Genomic DNA, 18685 nt, shown 5'->3' on the forward strand with positions numbered 1-18685 from the left:
CCTGTGTTCCTGTCTCAGAGGCTCCCTGTCTGTCTGTGACCTGTCCTTGTGTCTCACAGGCACAGCCATTTATGGGGGAGCTCCCTGCCCAGCAGACACTGCCCATTCTTGGGGAGAAACTCCATCAGGTGTTCCACAGCGTCTTGGAAAATCTGACCAATGTCATGAGTGGCTACTGCCTGCCTGAGCCTTTCTTCAGCGTAAAGGTAAGAGTCCATGAGACCCTGGGAGGCGCAGGGCCCTGTGTGGAGCCCGGGGTTGGCACCATCATTGCAGGAGGCCTTCTTACCCAGCCGAGTGGCTTTGGGTGGCTTAAATGACCTCTCTGATTTCATTTCAACTCTAAATGGGGAGAATAATCATTCTACCTGCTTGCTATGGCTGTCTCTGAAAAAAAAAAAATAGGAAACTAGGATAGGTAAAGAAGGCAGAGTTTGCTCAGTGTCCCAGTGGTTGACAGCATGTGCTGCCTTTTCAGTGGGGTCCCAGTGCCCATGTAGGGCAGCTCCAGGGAGTCTAGTGCCCTCTTCTGGCCTCAGAGGGCACCAGCATTCATGTGCACACCCTACAGGCAGACACAAATGCATGTAATTTAAAAATAATGAAAAGAGACTAGAAAAGAAAATGGGTAAAGAAAGGTCCTTGGATTTCACTTGGCACTAAGCAGAACCCCAGAAACGTCAGCTTGTCATGTGATCCCCCACACCAGGCTGGCTTTCTAGTTACCCAAAGAGGGACACAGGGTGCCCGTATGTGGGGAGAGGTGGGGACAACTCTACCCTAGGCTGCTTCATAGGCTACTGGGCCCAGAGCTCCTCCATCCGAGGTTGTGGCCTGAGTGGGCTGAGCCGGGTGGGCGCCCATGGCAGACGGCGGCGCCCACACGTATGTTAGGTGGTGGCTGATGTCCGTTGTCGTCCCGCAGCTGAAGGAGTGGGTCCAGAAGCTCATGATGACGCTCCGGCACCCCTCCCTCCCTCTGCTGGAGCTGCAGGAGATCATGACCAGCGTGGCAGGCCGCATCCCGGCACCTGTGGAGAAGGCGGTCCGCAGGGTGATGGCCCAGTATGCCAGCAACATCACTTCCGTCCTCTGCCAGTTCCCCAGCCAGCAGGTGCATGCCCCGGCCAGTTCCGGCCAGCTCCGGCCAGCCGCACCTGTGCTCATTCCCAGGCTGGGCTGACCCTAAATGCTGCGGGCCCAGGGTTCCTCTTTGAGCTTCTCTGGAGCACTCCCAAGTGTTTTCTCCCAAGGGTCAGGCAGTGGGGGTGCACCCCAGTCCCCAGGCCTCACTCCAGCAGCTCAGGCTCAGGGGAAGCCATGGGTACAAATAGAACTAACTCTGTCCCAGCTGTCTCAAAGCATTAGCTATAGAATCTTGCTCCTGGGCCACAGGTTCTGAAGTCCATATCTATGGGCCTCATGCATCTTAGGAATGGAAGCCGTTAGTATATATTATTTCCCGCTAGTATGAAAAACACTTTCTCTGGCCTATATAGTTTTCTGCTGTTGAGCAGGTCATTTTCCTCCCTTCTGCCTTCACCATTCCCTCCTGCTGCCCTTGTCCATCATCCCCCACACTCTTTAGCCATTTGAGAAGCTAGGTCAGGCCGCTCCCTGAGGTCAACAATTCTAAAGGGTGAACCTGTTTGTTTTGTTTTTTGCAGTGCTGGGCCTCAGGCATGCTAGGCAAGCACTCTACCATGGAGCTACAGCCCGAGCTCCTGCAGGTCGGAATATGGTTCAGCCACATAGAGGAATGATGTTCTGATTCATGCTCCCACATGGATGGGCCTTATGCTAAGGGAAAGGAACCGAACAAAAGGCCACATGGAAATGTCTGGAACAGGCAATTAGTGTAGAAAGGACGTCTAGTAGTGGCTTCCAGGGGAGGGTTGGGGGAAGGCCAGGACCAGCCGCTTGGAAGGGATAGTGGTACCTTGAGTGACTGTCTCCCATTGAGTGTACACATCACCGCTGGAGTAGGAAGACTGTTGAGACCCAACCAAAAATGATGAGGCCACATGGAAAAAAGGATGCATTTGGAGCTTTTCTGGAATTTTTCATTAATTCAAGTTTTAGTTCTAGTTTGCTTTAAAAATCCTATTTTATTTATTTGTTTATTTTGGTGGGACCTGTGAGATGGCTCAGCAGGTAGAAATGCTTGCCAATCAAGTATGATCGCTTAAGTTAGATCCTCAGGACCCACATAGGCCATGGCGTATATATCCTCATGCCTATCATGTACACACATCCCATAGCAATTTTAAAAAGCAAGCACACCAATCACATGAACCCTAATAGAAAGACAGGACCCTCCCCCCTCCTGCACCCACACTTTTGCTGGACACTCCTTCCTCCTCTGGGTCTTGCCGCTCACATCTTTGTGTGATGGTCGGCATTCTGAGATCCGGGTCCCCAGAGAGGCATTAAAGGGGTGAACAGGGCTGTTATGGAGAGGCCAGGGGGCTTGGGTCTTTGAGCACAACCGGTCTGGGACCTCCCTGGGAGCCCATGGTGAGTCCCTCACGCTACTCCCCTGTGGCGACTGGATCACATGGCTGGCGGTGGCCCGACCTGTTTTGTGTTCTTATCCAGATAGCCACTATACTGGACTGCCATGCTGCCACCCTGCAGCGGAAGGCGGACCGCGAGGTCTTCTTCATGAACACACAGAGCATCGTGCAGCTGGTCCAGAGGCAAGTGCATCCCGGTGCCTCCAGGGCCCTGGCTTCAGCGCCTAGTACAGGGAGGGAGAGGCTACGGGAAATCCATCCCTCGAGTTTGGAAATACTACAGAAGAGAAAAACGGTGGAGGGAGACCACATGGCAGTAGTTTCAAAAAGGACGGGGAATTTACAAACCAGGTTTTGGCAAACGTCTTCCCGTTTGACTTTTGAAGACATCTTCATATGTTACTTAGGCAGTTGGAAAGTTTTGTTATGTGGTTAAATTTTGCTAAAATTGGCTTTCTTCTTTTAGCAGCTCAACTCTTAAGGTTCTCCCTTCTCTCTGGGCCTGAGCAGGTGTTGTCTAGGGACTTAGTTCTGGGTGCCTAGTGTGGAGTCTGGTGATGAACAAGTCATGGCTCCACTGACCTGAGAATTTGGAGTATATTCCGGATAACTTTATAGCTCTCCTCCCTCCCCTTCCTCTTTCCCTTTGTCCCCTTCCTCCTCTACTTCCTCCCCTTCCTCTTCCCTTTCCCCTCTCTCTCCTCCTCTCCTTTTCCCCTCCTTCTACCCTCCCATCCTCTTCTCCTCCCTCCTCCTTTTTCTCCCCTTCCTCCTCCCCCTCCTGTCCTTTCCCTTATTTCTGTCCTTCCTCCTTTCCACTCTCCCTTTTCCCCCTCCTCTCTTTCTCCTCCTGTGTCTTGCAGGGCTGATTACAACTGGGTCTTGCACACTCTGGGAAGTGCTCTCCCACTGGGCTAGTCACAGCCTTGGCTTTCTTAGACAAGGTCTCCCTGTGTAGTGCAGGCCACCCTCTAGCCAGCAGTGTAGGGAGAGTGCTCTTGCTGGTGCCTCCATGCCTGTGCTCCCTTCCCCTTTTTAAAGTCGTCACAGCCCTGGCTCAGACCGTGAGGTGTTCAGAGGGTGGTGGGCATGGTGACAGGGCTGTGTTTGGCTCCCCAGGTACCGCAGCGGGACCCGTGGCTACATGAAGGCTGTGGTGCTGGATCTGCTGAGGAGATACCTGAACGTGGAGTATCATTTCCAGCAAGGCAAGAGACGCCACCGGCCGCTGGTGTCAGCCACAAGCTCTGGGCAGGGCAAGGTGGGAGGTGGGCTTGCCTCACCCTTCTGGGTCTCCTGTCTCCCCACAGCCCACTATGACAAGTGTGTGATCAACCTGAGGGAGCAATTCAAGCCGGACATGACCCACGTACTGGACTGCATCTTCTCACACTCACAGGTGGCCAAGAAGAACCAGCTGGTGATCATGCTCATAGTAAGATTGGGGCCAGCATGGGGGGGGGGCAGCCACTTCTCTTCCTCTCTCTCCTCCTCTCCTTTTTTCTCCCTTCTCTTTCTTTTCCTCCTCCTCTCCTTCCTCTTCCTCTTCCTCTCCATTCTCCTCTCCCTCCTCTCCACTCTCCTCTCCCTCCTCCTCTCCTTTCCTCTCCCTCCTTCTCTCCCTCCTCCTATCATTCTCCTCTCCCTCTCCCCCCCCCCACTTTTCCTCATCCTCTTTGTCCTTCCCCCCTTCAGTTTTGGCATGGAACCCAGTCCTGTGCATGCTAGGCAAGTGCTCTGTCACAAAGCCACATCCCCAGCCTAGTACCCAACTATTTTCTAGAAAGGGCCAGAAAGTAAAGACTTAGGATTTACAGGTGATTTGGCCTCTGACCTAGCTACTTGGCTCTGCCACTGCAGGGTGAGGCTACACAATAAAACTGTATTTGTAACAATAGGCGGTGATACAGAGCACCTGCTCTGTGCCAGGCTGTCTTGGTTGCTTTACAAATACATTAATTAGTTTTAAATATTGTATACTAGATTCATTTGTTATTATTATTATTAATTACTGATATTAGGGGTCTCTATGTGGCCCAGGCTGGTTCTAAAGAAATATTTTACTTATATCCCCAAGCAGCCAGGCAGTGGTGGTGTACGCTTTAATCCCAGCACTCAGAAGGTGGATCTTTGTGAGTTTGAGGCCAGCCTGGTCTACAGAGGAGTTCCAGGACAGCCAGGGATATTACGCAGAGAAATTTTGTCTTGAAAAACAAAAAACAAGCAAGCAAGCAAACAAACAGACAAAAAAGATGCAATGATAAAGAGCATGTGCCACACTTAGGTACATCTCTGAGAAACCCATACCCATAGCCAGGCGGTGGTGGCACACGCCTTTAATCCCAGCACTCCGGGTGGAGGTGGGGTCATGACAGATGCAGGTGGATCTCTGAGTTCGAGGCCAGCCCAGTTCACAGAGTGAGTTTCAGGGCAGCCAGGGCTACCCAGTGAAACCCTGTCTCAAAAAAAAAGGAAAAAAAAAATCCCCAGCAGCTGGGCCTAGCGCACTCTCACATCCCATCACTACTAAGTTCTCTCCAGCTCCCAGCTGTGGGCTGTTGTCGCTATCCTTTGGCAGAGCATAGAGCAGTAAGGCCACTTATCTTGGGGCACGCAGCTGCTGGTACAGGGTCAGGGTTTGAAGCGCCAGCATGCTTCCTGAGTATGAGCCACTAGCCTGGGCCAGCCGGATCCTGGCTCTCACGGCAATTCTTTCATTTTGCCTTCCTAGAAAAGTGGGCTGTCAGCACAGGGGTCTTTGGCACAGGGGTCTTCATTACTTGTGTAATTTTGAAGTTGTTTCAAAATTCATTTTGGGGGAAGGGGTTCCCCAAATAACTGTGCTGTGTAGCTGGGACTGGAAGCTTAAGCCCAAAGATATTCCACTCTTTGGGGAATCCCGGTGCTAAGAAAATCCACTCAGATGCAGATTGTCCTTGGGCTCGTTTGGAAGCCAGATGCTGTCTCAGTTAAGCTGTAGGTCCAGAGCTGGGTGTGGTGGGCACACCGTTAATCCTAGCACTTGGGGTTACAGGTGGTTGTGAGCTCACTCTGTGAGGCCAGCCTGGTCTACATAGTGAGGTCCACACCAGCCAGGGATACATGGTGAATGAGATCTGTCTATTTATTTATCTAGATAGATAGATAGATAGATAGATAGATAGATAGATAGATAGATAGACAGATGATAGATAGATGATAGATAGATAGATAGATAGATAGATAGATAGATAGATAGGCCTACTCTGTGGGTTATCCTGATGCTATTTGCTCCTGTGTGTGTTGAGTCTCCATGCATTTCCTATGCCACATAATCCAGCCTGGAGAAGACAGTGGGATAGTCCAGCCCAGGCAACTGGGACCTTAGGAGGTTGAACATGTTGCCCCAGCCATGGTGACAGGGGAGGTATAGATGAGATTCATGGCCCCCCAGCTTTTGATTCTATTTGTTAGAAAACACAGACTTCTTTACACCTTGTGCAGTCTGGTGCCCAGGAAGCTGGGTTAGTGACTTACCTGACAAGGGCTACCTAAGCAGGAAAGGGTTTACTCTGGCTCTCGGTTTGAGGGCTCAGTCCATCATGGTGAGAAGTCTTGGAGGCAGGCGTGTGAGGCAGCTGGTCACTGCATCCACCATCAGGAAGCAGAAAACCTGTGCTCAGCTCTCTTTTTTTCTTTGTATTCAGCCCAGGGCCCCAGCAGAGGGAACGGTGCCACCCATTGAGGGTGGGCCTTCCGCCTCAGTTTACCCGATCTAGAGACTTCCTCACAGACAGGCCTGGTGTTTTAATGTGTACAGTTGTGCATGCACACTTGAGTGCAGGTGTCCACAGAGGCCAGAAGAGGGCGGCAGATCGCCTGGAGTTGGAGTTACAAGTGATTTTGAGCCCGCTGGCGTGTGTGCTAGGAACCTAACACAAGTCCTCTGCAAGAACATTAAATGTTCTTTACCGCTGAGCTGCCCCTTTGCCCCATACAAAGTGCTCTTTGAGTAGAGGACCTCTGAGAGAGCTGGACAATACCCAAACTCTGTGCTCTCCTTCCAGCCTCGGGGATGGGGATCAGGGTAGAGCCGTGCTACAGCTCTCTGCTCCCACTGGGACTTGAGAGGGAGAGAGTGCAGCTCAGTCTTGCAGCGAGGGCTTGTTATGATTGGGACAGTGAGCGATGACTCTGCCCCCACGCCCCCCAGGGCAGTGTGGGTGGATACAGGTGCCTGATGCCAGTGGCTCAGCAACCCTGCTTCCTCATGTCACAAATCCGTCTCCAGGGGATGTTTAGGGAGCCCCCTCTCTGAGATGTCCCCAAGCCCTCTTCCAGTGAGGCACAAGAGGAGACACAGGGACACACGCTCACATGTGCATAGCACCGCCTGTGGCAGTGGTCCTCCCTCAGTGGAGGGGACGCACGCACGCCTGGGCCAGGGGAAGGCTCAGAGGCTAGAGTGCTTGTTGCACGTGCATGCAGACGGGAGTTGGCACCTCCAGCATCTGTGTGAAAAGCCAGTGGCTATGGCGGCCCACGTGGGACCCCAGGACTCCGAAGGTGGAGATAAGGGATCCCCAAGGCAAGCAGCCTGGAGGACTAGCCAAATCCTTGAGTTCTGAGCCCCAGGTTCAGGAGAGACCCTGGCTCAGAAACTAAAGCGGAGAGCAATGGGGGAAGGTGTTCTGGCCTTGATCCCACGTGTGCATGTGCCCGGTACATGGCGAGGGGCCCTGCTCTGTTTCTCTTCCCATCAGATGGGGAGGACATATTTTGGGGTTTCATAAGTCAGTGCACGACTGTGTGAGTGAATGAATGAAATGTACTTACAGGAGAGAGAGGCAGGGGCTTTCTTCTGTTCGTATTTTGTCTCTCGAGACAGGGTTTCTCTGTGTAGCCTCTGCTCTCCTGGACCTCACGCTGTAGACCATGCTGGCCTCGAACTCACAGAGATCTACCTACCTCCTGAGTGCTGGGATTAATGGCCTGCACCAGCACCACCTGGCTAAGGACTTTTCAAAAGCTGGCTAGATGTGTTTAGAGAGTCGAGGCTAGACCCTCACCACCCTACCCCGAGCCCCCTACGCACCCTCACCTCCCTGACCAGCCAAGTGCTGGCCCGTAACCCCTAGGGCATAGCAAAGCCAACTTGGGTTCTCTGTCGCCCTGAAGGATGAGCTCTGTGGGCCAGACCCTGCGCTGTCGGACGAGCTGACCTCTATCCTCAAGGAGCTCACGCAGCTGAGCAGGAGCGAGCACTGCAAGGTGGCCCTCAGGGCCAGGCAGGTGGGTCTCGAGGCCTAGCGCCCCACACTGGTGCCCTCTCGCCTCTCAGCATCTTTCCGCTCAGCCCACCCCCTCCCCCGCAGGTCCTGATCGCCTCCCATCTCCCCTCCTATGAGCTGCGGCACAACCAGGTGGAATCCATCTTCCTGTCCGCCATCGACATGTACGGCCACCAATTCTGCCCAGAAAACCTCAAGGTGGGTCTTTGGGACCACGGGTTTTTCTTACCCTCAAGGAGGCCCCCCAAACCCAGTTCAGTCATTTTTCCAGTTTAGAGTGGTGGCTAGGATGGTCCCTGGAGACATCAGCAGCCTCTGGGGGCTGCGGGTGTGGACACCTGTTCACAGGATGCTCAGGGCAACGGGTTTGAGGCTCTCCTGGCCAGTACAGGGTTAAAATGAAGGTTTCCTGGAAGGTGCCAGGAGGTGTGCAGCCTTTCCATGGGGCTCTGGAGTGGGGGTGGGGGACCAAGGGTAAGGTGGGAGAACTGGGGGGTAGGGTTGGGGCTGGCACTGGCTTTGTCTTTCCAGGTTCCTGTCAGGGCCCTAGCTTATCATAAACTTAGGCGCCCATCAGCGTTTGAAACTGGGACCCTGCCCTACGCACGACTGCCCCGCACTCCTTCACTGTCCAGTCTCCCAAGGCTCTGAGCAAAGAGTCCACTATATTAGAGGACACTGACAAACAGTGATTGTGACACAGCCGGCCTGGGCCTGCTGCCCCCCGCCATCCTCCAGCTTCTGGGTCCGACCTGCTCATGGTCCTTTTGCTTTCCGGCCCCTTCTGTTTCCCACAGAAATTAATACTCTCGGAAACAACTATCTTCGACGTGCTGCCCACTTTCTTCTACCACGCTAACAAGCTCGTCTGTATGGCTTCCCTGGAGGTAAGCAGAAGCAGCAGGTGAGCGAGCGAGTGAGCGAGCGTTTGCTGCTGGCCCACCTGCACGGCCCGACCCTCAGTTGTGAACCTTGCATCGTGACATTTTCTCTCCAAGGAAGGGCTCCTGTCCTCTCACAGAGAGTGTGAGACGTGAGCTCAGAGACATGAGGCGGCTTTCCCAAGGCCACACAGCCAGGGACAGAACCAGAATTCACGCTTTATCAGATTTCTTGCAAAGTCCATGCCCTGTGGCAGCACGGGCTCCTCCACACAGGGCATAGCTGGATGCCGCAATGCAGTGCCAAGCCAGACATGCCTTGTCCAAACTCCTCCTGAGTATTCCGTATTTCGGAAAGACTTTTCTGTCTGGAGCAGAGAACAGAGGCTGTCTCCCTTGGGGCGGGGAAGGGTTTGTCCAGTGTAGTGTCCGCTGGGCTCTCTGGTGTTTGGACTCTGGTTTGGGCTTTTGATCACATGACAGCTGCAAGGGGTTCTGGGCCGGAGGTTGTTGCTTTTTCAAGAATCTGAGCCCTCACTCGAAAGACCCAGCACACCCCATCAGATGTTATTTTGACATCTGGCTGTATCTGTGAGGAATTTTTCTAGCTTTTAAAAACTTTTGGTTAGTTAATAAAGTCAGTTTTTGTGTGTGTTAGAGAAAGAGAGTTCAAGAGTGTGCACATCAAAAAAAAAAAAAAAAAAGTGTGCACATTGTACCAGAGGGACAGGCTTGGAAGATAAAGGTCATCTGTTCAGAGGTGGTTCTCCCTGCCCCCCTTTGAGGCAGGGTCTCTCTTGTTTCTCTGCCAGGCTGTGTACTGGACAGTGTGGGCTTCCACCCAGCTCTCCTGTCTCTGTGCCCATTGAACCGTAGGGAGCCTGGGATCCCATATGCACGCTTCCACATCTGGCTTTTTACAAGGGTTCTGGAGATGAAATTCAGGTTTTCATGCCTGCACGGCTATTGATTTCACCCACTGAACCGTCTCTGTGGCCCCAGAATGTGCTTCCACATGTCCCAGTGCTGGATCAGGCGCATTTACTGAACACGAGTCAACTTTTCCCCTTGTAGCTCAGGAGCATTGCAAATGTACAATCTAGGCTCAGTCTCTTGAGATGATAGTCTGGCTTTGTTTTGTTTTTCCCCTGTCCTAAATGTGTTGGGGGCCCCAAGCACACTCCAGTTCAGTGATCTACCAGTACACATGGCACTTGGGCTGTCATGGCTGCAGCCATGATGTGTTACATCCAGAGGAAGGCAGATGGCAAGGGGGAAAGGCACGTGGGCGGTGCCGATGGGTCCAGGGTGGGGCTCCTGACGGCAGGTTATGACACCCATGATGTGCAGTTTGCCCAGGAAGCTCGGGAAACCCTGGGTGTGCTTGGCATCAGGGCTTTTTAGTGGGGACTGTGCCTTCCGTGAAGCTTAGAGGGCCTGCAGCGGACGTCTGGCCAGACCTCCTCCCCTTCAGAATCCGCCGGTCTCTGCAAGCACTTGCCCACCGTCTTCCTTCTTCTCCACCAGGTCTACGTGCGCAGAGGCTACATCGCCTACGAGTTAAACAGCCTGCAGCACCGGGAGCTCCAGGACGGCACCTGTGTGGTGGAGTTCCAGTTCATGCTGCCGTCTTCCCACCCCAACCGGTAAGGGCTGCTTTCTCCTCGTTCCCTGACTCACTGTCTTGTCTCTGGAGGGACCCAGCAAGTAGGTCTGGCTGCTGGGGAGACCCCTTCCCCGCCGTAGGGCCCCCTGAACGCTCATCTGTCGAGCGGGGGATAATTACCCAGCGTCTGTCTCCTCCTGCGAGTGTGCCGCCTTAAATGCCGATGACTGGCCTCGAAGTGACCCTGTGACCCCTCAGTCGCACAGGAGCATTTAAAGTGCTGGGCCTGGGCCAGGGAGATGGCGCAGCGGGTAAAGGCACTTGCTACCAAGCCCAGCGCCTGAGCTCAGTCCTCAGAACTCACAGGATAGATAGAAGGAGCGAACTGACATTTGAAGTTGTCCTCTGACCTCCACCTGTGCACCACGGCAGGTGCACACACTAAATAACAGAAACAAAATTTCAAAGTGCTCAGTCACCACGTGTGTGTCTTGGCTGCTGTATTACACAGGGTTCTAGAATGTTCTATCACCACAGCAGACCAAGCTGTCCTAGACCACTGGGAGTAAATGAGGTGAGGATGGCGCCCGGCACAGATGAAGCTGCGAGAAGGATCTCTGAGCGGCTGTGATGCTGGCCAGGCGCCGTGGGAAGCCTCATGTCCTCATTCCCCTCCACTCTTCCACCAGTTGACCAAATGCTCCCTGGAGAGGGTCCCCAGGTCTCCTCTCACCCACAGGCTGAGTGTGGGAACCAGAGCCTGAATCCTGGCCTCACCTCAGAGCTGTTGGGAGCCAGAAGCAGGGCCGAGGGGCCTCTGAGTGTCCTCCTCAGTGTTCTCACACGGACATCTGTCTGTGCACTGCTCAGTCTCTCTAACTCCTATTTCAGAAGCCATGTAAAGTGCGGAACCTTCTAGAACATAGCCATGTTTTCCCACTGGGACTCAAAGGCCTCGTAACTGCCACTCCCTGGTTCCTCCTTTTTGGATTCCTGCTGGGCTTCCCAGGGGCCTCACTTGTGACTGGAATGGAGGTTTTTGTCTACAGGAGGCAGGGTCCATGTTTTCCTGAGCAGGTTTTCCTTGTTCTCTCGGGCTTTTGTTTTACTTACTGTCTTGGGGGGGAGGAACATGTGTGCAGGTGAGTGTGTGACGTGTGCAGGTGCACGTATGCAAATGTGTGAGGGATGTGTGTGCGGGTGTGTGTGAAGGGTTTACAGGTGTGTATGTAGTGAGCCACAGCGAGTGTGTAGAGGTCAGAGGACACCACTTCCCCCCTTACGTGGCTTCTGGGGATGGAACTTTTCCCACAGCCCTCTCGGGGGGTTGTAGGTGTTTCTCTTTCTGGTTTTAGAAGAGCAGGTGCTCCAGGAGGAAGAGGGGGGTCCTCCAGGCAGTGGCTCCTTTCGTCTTGACTAATATATATATAGATATATATTTTTTAATCCTTTCTGAAATTTTTTTTTCTTTCTTAAAGGCTTGCAATACCTTGCGTCATTGTGAGACAAGCCCTGTGCCATTTCAGCTGTTTTCAGGATGATAGTCTGGGCGTGTGGGCGTGTTTGTGTTACACAGAATTTTGAATGTCCTCACAAGAGTTGTTTTCTGTCTTGACTGTTTTGTCTGAGCAGCGAATGCTGCTGGGAGAAGAGGCCGTGGCTTCCCTAAGGGGCACGGGGTCATGTGCTCTTTCAGGGAGGTCCTGTACATATGCCCAGGCTGTTGTTATGACCCCAGCTTCTGTTCTGACCTAGAGAGACACTGAGATCCCCAGGACCTTGCTGTCACTGTAGGCAGGTAGTGTGACTTTAGGATCGTGCTAACCCTGTGGTCCAGCTTGTTGAGGCCTCTGGGGAGGGCCAGGGGGAGTGACCAGAGCGTGTCTGCAGAGCCACCCTGTGTGATTTGGGTTGCTGAGACATTCTAGGAGGCTGTGTCTGGGACCTGAATTGTCATTTGTCCCAGGAGGCTGTGAACTTTGCTGGGCAAGAGCTGGGGACTCCATCCAGCACTACCTGGCTCTAGGGTCTGCCATTCTGACACCATCCTCTACTGCCCTGCAGGGTGGTGGCTGTCAAGTCTACACCTTCCTGTGTTTGCTTCCAGAAGCTAGAAATCTAGATTCTAGATTGTCTGAACTCCCATGCGCTGTCGGCGTGAGCATCTCAGTCATGCCACTGCTCCGTGCTCAGTCTGGATGGTCAAGCCTGTGACCTGTGGGTGCCGTGCTCTGGGAGCAGAGGGCCTGGGTCGTGATTTTGGAAGTATTAGATAGGAGCGTGCTCCCACACTGGAGGGTGCCCGAGAGCGCTCCTGATGCACCACTGGCCTAGGAGACCTCTGGGACTCAGCACACAGCCGTGCCCATAGCACGGGATCAGAAAAGTGAACCATCAGGGGCGGAGGCTGGAAGAGAAAACCCAGGCATTGAGAGTCCTTTTGCTGTGGACTCCTCCAGCCATAGGCTGTGATTGGTGTGCTGGTTAGCTAACGGAACACGCTGAGGAAGGCTTCATTTGGGTTCATGGTGCCAGGGGTTCTGGAGTCCATCCTGGTTGGGGAGGTGTGTTGCAGCAGCCCATACTGTCACGGCAGGAAAGAGAGAAGCTCCCGGGTCAGCCAGCTTCCTCCCTTCTCCTATTTTACTCCATTGAAGCCTCTAGCCTAGGGGATGGCACTGCCCACATTCTGGGGGCATCTTCCCCCTTCAGTTAACCCTCTGGAAACGCCTTCCTGGACACCCGGAAATGCACTTCATCCATCTGCAGAGTGACTCTAACCCCAGTAAAGCTAGTGGTGAAGATTAGCCATTACCATGGGTTTGTGCGGTGCCTGAGCTTGTCTTATTGGTGCTGCTCATATAGGCTCTCATCTGGGCCTGGTGAGGCAGTAATGCCAGCACTCAGGAGAGAAGCAGTGGATGACCTCAAGGTCAAGGCCAGCCAGGCCAACTTAGAAGACCCTGGGTTGCCTGGTTTGTTGGTTTAGAAAAGGGAAGCCCCCAGGCTCCCAGGAGAGGATAGGTGTAGATGCTTGGCATGAACCATACCATTGGTTACAGCAACACAGGAACCACAAGCCACCCACCCTTCCTTTAGGAAAGGGGAATCTTTCCCAAGGACAAGTTCCCATAAGCCACCCTGGCAACAGCCCTCCTTCTGGGAAGGACAGAGCAGTTCTGGCCTCTGTGGATATTCTTTTTCACACTTTATGGACTCACCCCTCCCACACCTGATTCCAGAGCTCTCACGTGACTGGGCTGGATTTGTTCCTGGCAGCAGTGGCTCTCCAAACCCCTACCAGCTGCTGTCTTTATTCCAAGAGAGTTTTGATGGAGGGAGAAGAATGAAGGGGGTAGAGGCCTGGAGCGATCCCAGGTCCATACCAGCTTCCCAGAGCTGGGGCTCTCCAGGGGAAAACTGAGGCTGGGAGCTTACCTCCTCTGTGTGTTGGTGTTCACCTCTTTGCATTTACCTCAAGACTGTCTTGGGAGCAAACTTGTTTGTGCACGTGTCATTCATTCATTCATTCATTCACTCGCTCACTCACCCATTCACTCACTCACTTGCTCACCCAATCACCTCCTGGCCTCCTCATCTATCTGATGTGACCCCCCCCCAGCACCTACCATCAACCTCCTCTTGTAGGTCCATTTCAGACTCCACCTTGGGAAGGCTCTTACCTCATCTGGCTTCCCAGAGTGTCGAGCACCAGAGTCGCTCTTCGAGGGCCTGGGCAGCAGCAGCAGCTGCCTCAGCCTCCCTTTCCTGTCACCATGCAGGATGGCCATGCCCATCAGCATCTCTAACCCTGACCTCCTGAGGCACAGCACGGAACTCTTCATGGACAATTGCTTCTCCCCTCTGTGTCAGCGCATGGGGGCCATGGTGGCCTTCCGGAGATTTGAGGAATTCACCAGGTACAGTGTGGGGGCTGCGTGCTGTGTGGGCTTGTCTGGCCCGCAGCCATCCGTCCATTAACACCTGGGCTCAGGGAGACCCGGATGCAGGCGTTTAAGAATTCCAGGATCTTTGGGGAGGGACGGGAAAGGTTGGACTGTAGTCTTGGCTAGACAGGAGCCCAAAGCTCTGGGGCTGAACTCATCCTTTTTAGGCAGGTGTCCTTCAGCTTCCCCCTCTCCTGCCCACCCCAGGAACTTTGATGAAGTCATCTCCTGCTTTGCCAATGTGCCTACAGATACTCCCCTCTTCAGTAAGGCCTGCGCCTCCCTATACGAGGATGATGGCAAGGTAAGCCCTATGGATGGTCTTAGGGCCAGTAGTGGGGGAAGGCCAAGCTACAGCCCCGTCCCTAGCCCTTGTTTTTCTCTTGCAGAACCTTCTAGAAGAGCCTATCCACATCCTGAATGTGGCCATCCAGTGTGCTGATCACCCGGAGGATGAGGCGCTGGTGCCAGTTTTCCGTGCCTTCGTCCAGTCTAAGGTATTCTGGCTGTGCCTCCGGGGTCAAGCTGTTTTGACCTTTGGGTTGCTATCACAAAATACTCAAGGCAGGGAATAAAGTAAGAAAGTTTATGGGGGAGCTGGAGAGACGGCTCAGCAGTTAAAAGCTCTTACTGTTCTTGCAGAGGACTCGGGTTCAATTCCCAGCACCCAAATGGCAGCTCATAGCCATCTGTAACACTGTGGCACACAGGTATACATAAGGAGCATAACACAACATAACTGAATTTAAAAACATACGTGGCCCACAGTCCTGGAGCCTGCACCAGCAACTGTGTCCAGTTCTCACCAAGCCCCTGCAGTCCACAGAGGAGACACGTGCAAGAATGGGAGGGGCTGAACTTGCTCTTGGTATAGCCCCCTCACTAAGCTCACCCTCTCCCCTGAGACCACTGGTCCACTCCAAGGGTATGGTCTCCACAGGGACATCACTTAAAGGCTCCATCTCCTCAAAGCCTTTCACCCTGCAAGGGACAGCCTCGTCAGTTTCCACGGTAACCATGGCACAGGTTTCCATGGTAACCTTGGAGGCGGCGGGTTCCTTCTGGAGGATGTGGGTCGGGGAAGTTTGAGAGGCACAGACCTGGTGCCCCCCACCCCCAGCTCAGGTAGTCCTCATAGCCGGTGGCCTTGTGCAGAGGTAGCTGAACATATGGAGCCTCCGCATCATCAGCACTGACACGGGCAGTGTCTCTCCCAGAATGATTTAGTGATTGAATGACCTGCTTGCCTAGCTAGAAGCCGAGAATGTACCTCAGAAACAGTTGAGGGGAAATGGAGCTTTCCCTTCTAAAGTGGTCCCAGGCTTTTCTCGTTAAGCATGTTTGTATACATTTGCACACGTACAACCTCCCTACACACACACATCCACATGCATTCATTCACGTGTAAACAATAGCCCTGTGCAAAGACCCGGTGACCCAGCTACTCACCCACTGTGGTGGCCTTGCTGTTATTTCTTTAAAATTTTCCTTTAACTTAAAGTGTTATGGGTGTGGGTGTTTTGCCTGTGTGTGTCTGTGTACCAAGGTATGCTGTGCCCACAGATGCCAGATGAGAGTCAGAAGTTGTCAAACTGTGTGTGTGCGTGTGTGCGTGCGTGTACACGCGTACGTGCACATGTACCACCTGTGTGCTGTGCCCGTAGAGCCAGAAGAGGGCACGGATTCCTTAGAGCTACAGGTAGTTGATAAACACCTGCTGTCCTGTCTTTTCCCCATACACCTGTGTACGGTAGTGTCCGCTCCACACGGGGAGCAGCTGAGAGCAATTCCCTGCTTCTCTTACCTAGTGTTTTAACTGAAGTCTGAGGAACACGGGGCTCACGTGTAGACACAACTTGATTGGTTTTTGCTCTGCTGATCAGTGTTCAGACCAGAAGTGGCCGCCCCTGGTCCCCCGGAAGGCAGCGTGCCTGTGTCCTGACTTAGTTTGATCTGCTCCTGGATTTTCTGTACTCTTTGGAAGTCTGCACTCGTGCCTGCAAATCTCATGACATGGAGCGCATACAAGCGCTCTGCTTGATTAAGATATAATTTTCCCAGTGTATAACACAGCCGTTGAATTCACACCGGGGATATAGCTCAGTGGCAGAGCTCTTGCCTGGCATACTATAGGTCCTAGGTCCAAATCCCGTTACTACCAAAAAAAAAAAAATCACAAAATATACAACTTGGTGCTTTTTAAGCGTGTGCACAGAGTTGCATGGCCTTCACACGACTGTCAGTGTTAGAACATTTTCCCCCTGCAAAACAGAACCCAAAGCCCCCTCACAGCCTCGTCCCCATTCCAACCCAGGCAGCCACTGCCCTCCTCCCTGTCTCTGCAGACTTGCTAATTCTGAAGGTTCCCTTCTAGAAGGTCTTTTGACTGGCTTCGTGATCTGGTATGCTTGTGGGGTCTGCCCCCAATAGCAGCGTGCACCAGGACACCAGGCCTTTACCGACCAGCTGTCTGTGTGCTTTCAATGCAGAAGCACATCCTGGTGGATTACGGACTCCGAAGAATCACATTCCTGATTGCCCAAGAGGTCAGTGCTGATCTGTAGCTCGGCCTCTTCTCTAGTCTCTATTTTCTGAGCCTCGAGGTATCTGGTATTTGTTCTCTAGGGCAGGGTGAAGCAATTAGGTGTTAGACCAATCTGTCCCGACGGTTTATTCTGGAAGTAGACCGAGTCACCTATAATAATCACAGAATGCACGGGGGGAGCAGTTCAGAGCCTTGCATCACTTAATTGCCTCTTGCGTGGGTTTCTTTTCGCAGAGAGAGTTCCCCAAGTTCTTCACATTCAGAGCGAGAGATGAGGTATGAGCGAAAGTGGTGATGCTGTTGTTTCTGGGTCTCCTTCACACCCCAGCCCCGCAGGCATTCGCAGAGCCTGAGGCATGGACCCTCGCTTTGCCCTGGAACCACACTGCCAGAAGGATGCCCGTGTCTCCTGCAGTGAGCTCAGACCCACGGGGCTCACACTTACTTGATGAGTCTTACCATTGCTGCTGTACTCAGCTGGGTTCTGGCTGCTTACTTTATAAATAAATCTTTATTGGAGCACAGGTGCAGCCATCTGATTAGATGTCACACTGTCACCAAGCCTGTATGGTTCATCACCCTAAAACATTTACCTCCCAGCCCCTGGCTGACTCCTGTTCTAGAGCGCATGGCCTCACTCCGGTACAGCTTCAAGTTCAGCATTTTGTATTTTAGGGATCGAGAGTCTGCTCTACTCAGCTAAACACAATTCTTTTGAGAGGGCATGGGGTCAAGGGGACTTCTTATTTTCTGTCTAGCTCAGCTTCCAGAACTGCCAGGTGATCCCTCTGGGGGACCCATTCCCATAAAGAAGCCGGGCTTCAGAAGCTGAAGTGTATGATGTGTTGACAGACAGCAGCCCTGTAGCTCTGGCATCTACTGGGGCGGGCGGGGCTGGTACCCAGGAGTTGGTCTTGCAATGTCGGTGACCCCCAAACCCCGTGAGCCTCAGAGGTCGTTCATGTTGAGGGGGCACAGTGACTGGTTCACCTCTGAGTACCAGGCAGCCTGGAGTCTGGACCTGCAGCCACAAGGTCACAGTGTCAAACGACCTGTCCTCTCTCTACAGTTTGCCGAAGACCGGATTTATCGCCACTTGGAGCCCGCCCTGGCTTTCCAGCTGGAGCTGAGCCGGATGCGCAACTTTGACCTGACTGCCGTGCCCTGTGCCAACCACAAGATGCACCTCTACCTGGGTGCTGCCAAGGTGAAGGAGGGGCTGGAGGTGACGGACCACAGGTTCTTTATCCGCGCCATCATTCGGCACTCGGACCTGATCACCAAGGTAAGGAGGCGCAGGGCGCCACAGCCCCATCCTCCGTGCTCCCGCCTGTGGCCCCACATCCCCACCTGGGCAGCATGCTGGGGATCAGCAGGTGTGCTCAGCCCCTGTAGCCATCCCAGCCAATGGGGTGTCGGGCAGATTCTTGTATTTGTGACACTTTCCTGCCATGAGAAGGAAGCTGAGGGGACAGGAAGATACCGGCTTGTTCAGGGAATTCCGAGTGTTTGCCAGTCGACCACTGGTGATGACAAAGTGAAAATTCAAGCACATTTCAAAGTCAAGCGAGGGGCGGGGGGGGGGGGGCTCCCTAGATAAAGCACTTGCCAGGGGAGCCTGAGGACGGGTTCAGAGCCCAGAACATGTGAAAACTAGGCAGGTGTGGCGGCTCCCTACGACCCGGGAAGAGACAGGGAATTCCCAGGACCAGCAGGCTGGCCAGAGGAGCCCAGTCAGCGAGCGCCACGGCCAGTGAGACAGCCTGTGTGGAGAAGCAGAGCAGAAGGCACGGCCGCCACTGCTCGTAACTCCAGCTGCCGGGGATCTGACACTGCTGGGCATGGGCACCTGCATTCACACACGTGTACCCCAACACAGACATACACATGACCCCGCACAGACACACAGACACACACACA

The 18685-nt window shown here is 53.4% G+C and overlaps 1 protein-coding gene across 4 annotated transcripts in view; it reads left to right on the forward strand.

The window, feature by feature from the left end:
* The window catches only part of Acacb (acetyl-CoA carboxylase beta), a 101597-nt gene that overhangs the window by 60319 nt on the left and 22593 nt on the right, over positions 1 to 18685 (forward strand). For 3 of the 4 annotated variants that reach the window (XM_055606029.1, XM_055606031.1, XM_055606032.1), the window contains 15 exons: positions 60 to 206; positions 926 to 1114; positions 2599 to 2699; positions 3636 to 3724; positions 3827 to 3951; positions 7674 to 7787; positions 7871 to 7984; positions 8584 to 8673; positions 10195 to 10313; positions 14056 to 14193; positions 14428 to 14524; positions 14610 to 14717; positions 16710 to 16766; positions 17000 to 17041; positions 17835 to 18050. In XM_055606029.1, coding sequence (XP_055462004.1) covers positions 60 to 206; positions 926 to 1114; positions 2599 to 2699; positions 3636 to 3724; positions 3827 to 3951; positions 7674 to 7787; positions 7871 to 7984; positions 8584 to 8673; positions 10195 to 10313; positions 14056 to 14193; positions 14428 to 14524; positions 14610 to 14717; positions 16710 to 16766; positions 17000 to 17041; positions 17835 to 18050 — 1746 coding nt within the window. Of the gene's footprint in view, positions 1 to 59; positions 207 to 925; positions 1115 to 1667; positions 1731 to 2598; positions 2700 to 3635; positions 3725 to 3826; positions 3952 to 7673; positions 7788 to 7870; positions 7985 to 8583; positions 8674 to 10194; positions 10314 to 14055; positions 14194 to 14427; positions 14525 to 14609; positions 14718 to 16709; positions 16767 to 16999; positions 17042 to 17834; positions 18051 to 18685 lie in introns of all 4 variants that reach the window. The other variant, XM_055606028.1, reaches the window with a different exon arrangement.

This window comes from Psammomys obesus, unplaced genomic scaffold (genome assembly GCF_907164565.1).
Source record: "Psammomys obesus unplaced genomic scaffold, mPsaObe1.curated_primary_1811, whole genome shotgun sequence".
Lineage (NCBI taxonomy): Eukaryota > Metazoa > Chordata > Mammalia > Rodentia > Muridae > Psammomys > Psammomys obesus.